The 10,178-nt window shown below is 58.4% G+C and overlaps 1 protein-coding gene across 1 annotated transcript; it reads right to left on the minus strand.

The window, feature by feature from the left end:
• Positions 1-207: 207 nt before the first annotated feature.
• On the minus strand, positions 208-9,569 carry SEMA3G (semaphorin 3G). The gene is made up of 16 exons (XM_007952052.2): positions 9,467-9,569; positions 7,432-7,592; positions 7,223-7,285; positions 6,861-6,980; positions 6,482-6,572; positions 6,285-6,401; positions 5,992-6,137; positions 5,676-5,790; positions 5,510-5,579; positions 4,920-5,064; positions 4,444-4,675; positions 4,263-4,354; positions 3,553-3,594; positions 2,555-2,783; positions 2,073-2,212; positions 208-672 (listed from the first exon to the last, which is right to left on the minus strand). Exons 1-16 carry the CDS (start codon positions 9,567-9,569, stop codon positions 208-210), a joined length of 2,331 nt encoding a protein of 776 aa, XP_007950243.1.
• Between the last annotated feature and the right edge of the window lie 609 nt (positions 9,570-10,178).

The raw sequence follows: 10,178 nt of genomic DNA on the forward strand, positions 1-10,178 counted from the left end.
GCATAGAGAGGACAGGGAATAGACCTCAGAACACAAGGCCCCTCCCTCAGGCCCCCAGCTTTTCTGTCTGTGGCCAGTGGGAGTGTAGGGGCAGAGACTTCAGTCTCCAAGAGGTAGTCAGGGGTCCTGGCCCCTCCACCTCAGTTGGGTGGATGGGTGGGAGATGCTGGGAACTGCCCCCCTCTGGCCACCCCTCCCTGCCCTCCTCTATGTGGCTTCCACCTCCCGGGGCGTCCGGTTGCGCTCAGCCTGTGCCCAGCTCTTCACCTTCTTGCCCAGCTCCAGCCCGGCCCAGCTCTTGCCCTTAGCTGGCTTGCCCCGGCTCCGTGAGGTACCCAAGCGCTCCCCACTGCCACGGCACCACACACGCTCACAGTACTCATCCACCCGGGGCAGGTTGGAGAAGCCAATGAGCTGCAGGAAGTCCTTGTACCAGGCCTTGGGTGGGCCGAGGGCCAGGCTGACCCTCGCGGGGGGCTCCTCTGGCCTCTGCTCCCGAGAGAACAGGCTGTCCAGCTGTGCGGCCGCAATCACCTCCAGAGCCAGGCGGATCACGGTCTGGGAGAAACCGTGTTCCAGCGTGGTGCAGGAGTAGGTGCCTGCGTCCAGGCGGCTGAGCCTGCGGAAGAGCAGCCCCTGCTCCGTCTGTAGGACTCGCTCGTCAGTCTTCACCTGAAGGGTGGGAAGGCAGAAAGGAAAGGGTGAGGGGTGGGGTGCACACCACCACCTCTTTGCACCCTGCTTTTTTTTTTCTTCCAAGTTTATCATTCTTGGGCCTCAGTGCTTGGGCACGTCCCCTTACCACTCCTCCCTTCCCAAGAGGGGACCAGCAACCTGGTTCCCGTGGGCCCTCTAGACCAGGAGCTAATTGCAAGTAGGGCCTCAGCTTCTTCCATAGCCCAGGACAATTAACTTCTATAAAGGGAAGCATTTCAAAGATTTGACTGACCAGTTTCTCTCCTAGTCACAGCTCTGGGGCTCTTATCTTACCTTTAGAGGCTCTGGCACACATTCCCAGGGGCAGAGGGAATATCCGTGGGCTTTTACTCAGGGGAGTAGCTGTGCCCTACATCTGAGACTAGACCTTAGAACTTCACTCCAACAACACACACACACACACACACACACAGAGCCTACCCTGTCTTTGCCTGCATGGTTCACTCCCCATGGTGCAAGGCCACAGCCCTGACACAGAAGTGGGCTGAGAGCCTATCACAGCCCAGGAAGAGGGAATGGAGTTCACCAGGACTGTCTCTCGTTGGGACCCACTGTGGCTTTGGTCTTGGGCTGCACTGCCTGGGCAGTGCGTGTTGTGTAAATCCATCTTGCTGCTCATGCCCAGGGGACTTCTCTGTGCCAAGCCCACAGCTGGCCAAAGGCTGGCCTCCCCCAGTTCCCAAGGCAGAGGGAGAGCCCCTCCTGTAAGCAATCCACTTGCTCCCCTCCCTTGTCCATGGGAGCTGCTCTAGAATGGCTCCTCACCCAGCCCCACCCACACCCATTTTGAGGCCCCAGACTGAAGCCATCTCTGGAGCTGACAGATCCTTCCGGATGGGGGAGGAAAGGGCCCAGACAGACAGCTGGACTCCAGGGAGGAAGTGTGGGGCCAGGCATGTGTGTGTGTGTGTGTGTGTGTGTGTGTTGGGGCAGGAGGCAAGGGGCAAGGGCCAGTGGTCGGGGGCACAGTCCTGGAGCGAAGGAGGACCCAGACCCCTTCCAAGATGAACCAAGTGTATTAAACTTGGGGGAGTGGTCTTCCTGATTGGCCCAGAACCCCTTTTGTATCTTCCATCTCTGCTACCCCTTCTCACTTCTCAGAGCTCAACTCTGTGCCTTGCAAAGTTGTGAGCTCCCTGTCACTGAAGGGATCCCAGCCACATCTGGCCTGGGCATTGCCAGATGTCAGGAACAGGGACTTCTCCTTTTAGGTACTCCAGGGACCTAATATACACTTTTCTTTGGTTGAGATTGACAGGTGCCCCCAGAAGCCCTCTGCTAGGGCTCAGGGCTTGAGGTCTCCAGAAGGGGGTATGCCCTCAGGTGCGCAGATTAGAGGCAGGGTTTTCGCTCACTTGGTCAGGCTCTTGGTCCCCTGGCCTCTGTAAGAACCAGCGCACGGTGGCCTGGGGAGACTTGGGTTGGCACTCCAGGAAGGTACTGTTGTGCTCTGTGCCGTAGACTGTGGTGGCCACCACATGCCCAGCAGCGTCCTCTGGAGAGAGGCAGAGAGAGGTTGGTTCAATTAGGGAAGTATGAGAGCACACCCTGGGAGCCATAAAATGACTCCCACAGCTCTGGAGCCCTCACCAGTATGATGGGGACCTTGGTGGCCATTCAATCCCCAAGCCAGTCACTCTGTGTGAAGACCCTTCACCCAAGCACAGACAGCAGCTGCACAGATAGAGAAAGGGAGGACTGTATAATAAAACCAGACCTGAGGCCACATTTCAGAGGTTGGCGAGCCCAGGCCACCAGGACCCCGCTTCCTTTCCCTTACCTACCACCCTACCCACAGTGAGTAGGACCCCACCCATACACACCTGCCATCACTCACCTTCTGGGCCCTGGCCCAGGCACTGCAGGGCAGGGTTGCCGTGCCGGATGTCCTGCCTGCGGAACCGGCGCTTGCTGGTGCTGGGCCGGAAGTGGGTACAGAAGGTGCCATCCCAGGCGCAATAGGGGTCCCGGGCCAGGCAGCACTCAGCACAGGCACTGCCATAGGTCTCGCACTGGTGTAGCCGCAGCTGGGCCACGCCCAGCCGCGAGCCCACATACAGCATTTGCTGGTGGGGGACACACAGGCAGAGCTTAACTCAGAGGCAGGCAGGATCTCAGCCCTGTCTGAGGGTTTCTGGAGAACCTGCCACTTGCAGAACCTCTTGGATTCACTCACAGAACCAACAAATGTTTATCACACACCTGCTAGGTGTAATGTCCTGAGGGATGTCCCCAGAGGGGATGAGTCAGCCCCAGTGTCAGTCCTCTAAGGGGTTCCTCCAGGCCCTCCCTGAGCTCAGAGCAGAGAGGTGACATTTGCCCCCTGCCCCATGGCCTTTCCTTCTGACTTATTTCTGGCCTCACAAGTACACCCTTCTCTAAGCAATCCCAGTGCAAAAGTCAGGATTTGCCCAAAGATAGACTGGGACAGATGAAAAAGGACACACAGTAGGCCTCTAAAAAGCCAGCGCTCTGGTTTTGATTTAAAATTGGATTTCCCCCCACTGATGACTGATTTTCAGAAGTAAATCACCAGGCATTTCCTCCTAAGTCCCTCTGGGTGGATTGGATTTTGTTTTCAAGCTCGTCATTGCCTCCCGTCAGGGACTGGTCTGTGCTGCTCTCTCCTTATGTGAGCAGTTTCATCTCTGCCTCACCTACTACCCTTGTCTTCCATGGTCATTGGCCTCACACACAGACCTCACTGCAGGGCCCAAGAGCGGCATCCCAGGGCCTGCACGGCAGCCCTCGAGGGGACAGCAGGTGTTCAAGGAGGCTGAGGGAGCAGGAGTGGGGAGAGGGCAGGGGTGGGGAGGGGGCAGCTGCCCCTCTTACCCTTTTTACAGAAATCTCCATCTCAGTAATGGGTGTTGGCACCTGGGGAAGGAGGAGGGTCTCAGTGCGGGATGGGGTGGGACCTGGGATGGGGTGAGACCCTCCTCTGCTTCCCTTGCTCTGAACCTCTGCCACCCCTTTTGGTGGTAGCCACCCATCTCCCAGCCAGGGTCAGTCACACACTGAAGTCTAAACCAAAACCATCTTCCCATACATCAAGTTTACAAGAAAGGTCCTTCATTCTAGCTAGACCCTAAGCAATCAGCTTGGTGAAAAGCACAAAGTTCTGGCATTCAGCCCTGTCCTCCAGCAGTGAGGCAGCTGTTCCAAACTGCCCATTCCACGCACCATGTTCCAAAACACATTTGCCTGTTTCTCTGATGTCTGCAGTGGAGCCAACAGGACTCCTTGGTGACTTGGGGACTCAGCCACCACCTCATTGTGATTGAGGGGTGCTCAACTCAGCCATTCCTCCCTGGGGACCTCAACTTTACGCTCCCAGACTTCCTCCCCATCCCCACAGTCATTCAGAAACACTATGAGGCCTCTCCCTGCAGCAGTGAGTGCTGGCCTTTTTACCCCCCACTGGCTGCAAGTGCAGTAGAGATGGAACCCCATCCCCTCCTGAGCCTTGCCCCTGCTTCCCTATAGCCAGGCCTAGACCCAGGGATGGTGTTTGGGGGACCCCTTCCACCAGCTCCCCTGCTTACCTTAAACACCTGGAGCTCCTCCAGCACCACCTCCTCGGACTCAGCAGAGCCCACCGCCTGGAGGGCGATGACCTTGAGCACAGAACCTGAGTCTGGGCAGGAGAGAGGGGTCAGACAAAGAGGAAGGGGGAGCCCATCTACACTCTTCACCAGCCTGGCTACCCCCACTCAGCTCACCCACCAGTGCCCAGGAAGATGACGTCGTAGGCCCCGTCTTCCGCTTCCACACGGTCCACCACGATCTGGCGCAGCTGCTGGGCCAGGTTGGTCTTGACAAGAATGGGGCGGCCCTGTCGAGGCCTCACAGGCCGGAACATGAGTGGGTGGGCTCGGGCAAACTGCAGCACCTCATCAGGATAGTCCTTGGTGCTGCCAAAGGGCCGTCCAGGTTGTGCCGTCATCTTGCTGGGACACTGTGGGCAGAACAAAGCCAAGCCTGAGCATCCTAAGTTGCTGTCCCCACCCAGCCTGTTTCCACCACTGCCAACCTCCAGAGGGATGCTCCCAGTGCAGGGAAGGGCACAGAGCTCTCTCCCCCTCCACACCCAGGCCCCCAGAGTCCTAGCTCACAAAGACACAGGGCTGTTCCAAGGAGGTGTCCTTCCTGGCATCTGCTCAGTCCCCTATTCCCTGGCCAGACTCCTGGAAGATACTCACCACGCCTGGGCGGGGAAAGGGCACCTTGCCCCCATAAGGCCCCCATTGATGCTGGGGACCATCACGGTGGGCAAAGGGCCCGTTGAAGACCTCCCAGATGTCAGCCATGTGGTATACGCAGATGGCAAACCCCTGGAACACAGCACTGCCGGGAGCAGATTAAGGATAGTCAGCCTAGGGTGGCCATCACAGGCAGGAAGGGACAGCCTGGCTCCACAGGCAGGACAGAAGTGGAAACGCCCACACTCAGCCAACTCCAACCAACTGACTGACATCAAGTCGATTCCAACTCATAGCGACCCCCTTTGGGTTTCTGAGACAGTAAATCTTTATAGAAGTAGAATGCCCAGTCTTCCTTCCAGAGTGGCTGGTAGGTTTGAACCACCAACCTTCTGGTTAGCAGTCAAATGCCTTAGGCACTACGCCACCAGAGATCAGTCAGCAGGAACTCTGAAGAACAAGGACACAGAAGTAGAGTGGGACATGGAGAATACAACCCCAGAGTCAACGAGTCAGGGAAGAAGACAGGGACTCATCTCAAGGCCGGGACATGAAGACAGAAGCTCAACAGCGGGGCCAGGGCTGCTCACCTGACCATGCTGAACAATGCATACACCTCCGGTTTCATCCCTGTCTTGGGCCACAGCAGGAACACGTCCTCTGGGAGACACAAGAGCACGGGCTTCATGGTCACTGACATTGCCCGCCTCGGCCCTGAGCCTCTAGCACCCAGCCCTGCCCCAGCCATGCCCTTACCCAGCTGGTGGAAGTGGGTCTCAGCACCCCCGGGGCCGGGCACAGAGCAGACCAGCCTGGCCTTGAGGAAAGTGCTCCACTTGTTCACCAGCACCCGCTGCCCGCCGGCATCGTTCTAGTTGGGAGGGGGCAGAGTCAGCTGTGGGTGCCACAGGGAGTGGGGGCTTCCCACTCCTCCACCGTCCCCCATGCGGGGAGAGGCATGGACATGGCTTCACACCCCAGCCTCAGTTTCTCTACTGCTATGCATGTGGACAGGCCCAGGATGGAGGGTGCAGTGAGCAATTTAACCTCACAGACACTTCAAAGCTCTTACCACGCAGACTCGGCCCACACGGCTGACGGTGACTCTGCTTGGGCTACCGTCAGGCGAGGGGACAGTCTCTGAGAAGAAGAAGTACACCTTGTCATTGTCCTGGTCGGAGTTGTCAGGGATCCGTGCAGCTGCCACAAACCTGGGGTCTGGGAGGGTGACAAGGTGAAGCTGGGAGGAAGGACCTCATAGGGGATGGCTGGGGGCTAAACCCAATGGGGGAAGGAAGAAGATGGGGACTCCCACAGGGGGTTGGAATCTCAGGGCACGGGTAGGTATAGACCTCCTGGGCTCACCATGCAGGAGGCTCTGGTCAAAGTCAGAACGAAGGGCAGGCCTGGAACCCCCACTTCGGAAAATCATGGCTTCACGCCCCAGGAAGTCAGCTATGAGGCCTGTATATAGCTCCCCACCTGTGGTAGGAATGGGAGGAGGAGTCAGGGGAGGACATAGGCCAGTTCCCATCCGCCCACCCAACCTGGGCATCACCCACCTACAAAGGTGCTGGCGAAGGGACGGCTGGGCTCGTGGGGGCACCGGCCCCGCCCACCTTGCACAGTGCCAGGCTCCAGGTGGAGAACGTGCTGGGGGAGGAGGAAGGGAGGGAGGCAGGGGGTGTCACCTGGAAAGAAATACTACCATCCCCACATACACATCCAAGCCTCAGTCATCGCGTGCAGCTGGAAAGTGGGGGGGCAGATGGCGTCTTCATTCCAGGCCCATGGATGGGTCAGCCCGCCCAGCACAAAGGCGCCTTTCAGGCCTCTGTCCCCTCTGGCCCTATCCGAGGCCTTTGACCCCACAGCTCAATGGGAATCGTTCAGGCATCAGGAGGAAGTGCTTCCCAGTGCCTGCCAGGACCCCAGGCTCACCTCCCCACGGTGCCCAACTGTGATGAGGGCACAGATAGGCTGGAAGGCCCCTGTGCCACATGCCAGCAGGTGGGTCCGGTTGTGGGGCTTCAGCACCCGTACAAAGTTGGCACACTCCGTCTAGCAGGGAGAGGGGGATGAGGTTAAGGAGGTGGGGGTGCCACCATCTCCTCAGCACCTAGGTTGATGGTCTTAGGGAAGGGTGGGACATGTCATTCATCACAGACCTTCTGAAGCCCTCTGGATCTGTCCCAAATGCCCCCAGCAGAGACACCTGGGGGAGCGGCCATGGGGCCTCTGGGGAATTAGGGCTTGGGTGTTGGTCAGGGTAGGGGTGTGGCAATCACTCCATCAGCACTCACCAAGGGATCCCTTCCCTTGCGGACACACTCTTCCCTCTGTCCTGGCTGTGGCGGCCACAGAACCTGAAACACAGCCTGGTTGACCCCAGGGAACTCCCCTGACCTTGCAGCCTCATTTTCCCCATCTGGCCTCTCAGAGCCAATCATTTGGAGGCTCTCAGACAGACCCTCTCTCTTCCTCCAGTACCCTCCTGGTCAGTCCAGCTCACCTCCCGGGGGTCTGGCCATGCCTGATCCAACCGCAGAGAGTAGAAGGCATCGCGGCCCCCCAGAAAGAGGCGGTCCCGGTATTCATCCAGGTACATGGCCCGAAGGTCCAGGGAGCCCCAGGGGCCCAGAAAGACAGTAGAGCGGTTGACAGACAGGAGGTCTGAGAAGGAGTAGAGGGAGGCGTCAGGACAACTTCCCCTGCCAAGGGGTGGAGGTGGAGGTAAGGGATACAGCTGTGCATTCACACATATACACATCTGGAAAATGTTTCCACTCACAGGACAGCTGGAGGGCTTTGAGATAGTTCCTGGGGGTGGTGGAACAGAAGGCTCTGAGCCCCCCACTCTAGGCCTGCCCCTACCACTCCATTGCTCAGTCAACACTTCCTTACCACCATTCCACCTGTGCCCTCCTCAATCCTGAGGGAGATGGCCCCACTGGCAGAAATTACAACAGCGAAATGGGCAAAGTGCAGGAGAGCTGGGGGGAAGGGGTGTTAAGGCTCAGCAATGTACAAGGCTGACTCATTTGGAGAGGGTGACAGGCTGGGGAGAGTGTTTCCAGCAAAGGGAACCCCTGACAGAGGTCTGGTGTGGGAGAGACCAAGTATGACCTGGCAGAGCTCCAGCCTGGGGTCCAGGGTTGTAGAAAAAAGGGATTTCTTCCCCTGTAGACCCTGCTTTCTCAGGCCCCAGGGATGGAGGCTGGGGTGTCTGGGGATGCTGGTGCCAGGAGTCCAGGATCCTGATATGGGTCATTGGAGTTTAGCCAGGGAGATGGAGGTGATGGGGAGATAAGGGGGCAGGAGTGGGCCTGGAGGGAAAGGGGTGCTGGCCATGCTTGGGAAGGCCCCAGTTTATCCTGTGCCTGTTGCATGGGAGCATCCTCAGCCCAGCACCCACTCTATCCCCAAAATTCATCAACAGCCTCTTCCTCCAGGAAGTCTCCAGTGGTTGATAGCACTTTGCAGGCAACTTTCCCTAATTAGACTTTATCTACTTGTAGCCTGACTGCCTCCCCCACTGCCAAAAAAAAAAAAAAATTCCAGCTCCCAGGGAAGGACCATGTCCTTCCCAGACACCACCTCAGATTCTTTAGGGTGGAGCCATGTCTCCCCCCCTTTGACTCCCTAGGGCAAGTCTGTGTCCCTTCCCCTGTCTGGGGCCCCCAGGGGAAGACAATCACCCCCTCTGGTTTCCCCAAGTAGAAGAATTTTCCTGTAGCCTAAATCTTGAGGACCTTTTCCCATGTACCACCTCTATAGATTCAGAAGAGGTCTGTGCAGGTTGCAGCACAACATGTCAAGGTTAGATCTGCAGAGGGACCTCCCAGACCAAGATGGGCAAAAAAGGAAACTAGAATCCTCCCTGGGCTGTGAAGAGTCTCCAGGATGGATAGGGGGATGAAAAAGCCAACAATTGGAGGTGTGTGGTATAATGTGGACAGGAGGAGTACTGTGACAATGATATCTCCCAGCAGGGCTGTGGGGACAGGGCTAGTGACCCCATACAAGGCAGCTTCTGGAGCTGGAGTCTCCTCCCCAACCCTGTGGCTTGGGGACTTGAGGGACAGGATGCTGCCATGGCTCCCGTTTGCCCTGGCAAAGAGCCCCAGCTCAGCCCAGAGACCCGCACACTCACCCTCTCCATCTCCCTCCCAGTCCCTCTCTGCTCCCCACCTCTACTAGGGTCTCTCAGGGTCTCCATCTGTCTCCTTCCCTTTCTTAGCAGCCCCCCTCAGGTTTTCCCCTCTTCCTGTCTCTGTCCCCCACCCTGTGACCCCCGCCCCATCCTGGTCTTATCATCCAGGATCTGTCCCAGCCCCTATCCCTCCTCCCAGGGCTCCTGCTTCTAGCTGCAGGAACACCCTCAGCTCTGACCATAAACTCCTTCCTGAGGGTCATCCAGGGGTGACTCCAGACCCTCTGAGGGCAGAACAGATGGCCTAGGGACTGACTGAGGCCCCCAGCTGGGGATGTCCCGGTCACCCGTAGACAAGCATGCACACGACCGACCGGAGCGCACTGGCTGGTACCTCGGTAGGAGAGCCGCAGGCGGGGCACGCTGGGGCCAGGGCTGCCACTGCTGAGCAGGGAACAGCCCAAGAGGCAGCAGACGGCCCAGGCCCAGGGGGCCATGCTGGGGGACCAAGGGCACTGCCACCTGCCTAGCTGCAGAGAAGTCCTCTGGTCCTGCCACTGGTTGCAGTGTGCTCGGTCGCCACCAGGCCTGCCATTTATAAGGCTGTGGCTCCACCCCGTCCTGGGCCCGGAAGGCGAGAGGAGGCGGGAAGGCAGCTAGAGGCTGCCGTCCACCTGCAGCTGCTCCCTCCACTTCTTTGGCCTTTGTGCTGGATTGGCTGGTTCTCCATTGGAGGAGACTTTCCCAGAAGAGGTGGGGGTGGGATTTGCACAGAGGGATGTCCCAGCTCCAGCAGAGTGACTAGGGGGGAGATAGTCTGGGAGGGCCATCAGGAGTCAGAGGTTGGAGGTTGGTAGGCTGGGTGGGGGTCTCACTGGGTTCTGCCTTGCTGCCTGTGTGGCCCCACTCTGCCAGTGACTGTGCCAGACACCGTCATAAACTGGTGTCCGGCCTACGTCCCCATACTAAGATGGTCCAGCCCCCTGAAGTCTTGGCCAAGTCCCCCAACAATCCTGGCAGGGCCCAACTGCCTGGGGGAGGGCACTCCCAGCCCAAGGGGCCCTATGTTCTGGGTGGGGCCTTGAGGTCTGGAGACACTTCACAGA

This window comes from Orycteropus afer, unplaced genomic scaffold, assembly GCF_000298275.1.
Source record: "Orycteropus afer afer isolate SDZICR_OR568_19922 unplaced genomic scaffold, OryAfe1.0 scaffold00323, whole genome shotgun sequence".
Taxonomy (NCBI): domain Eukaryota; kingdom Metazoa; phylum Chordata; class Mammalia; order Tubulidentata; family Orycteropodidae; genus Orycteropus; species Orycteropus afer.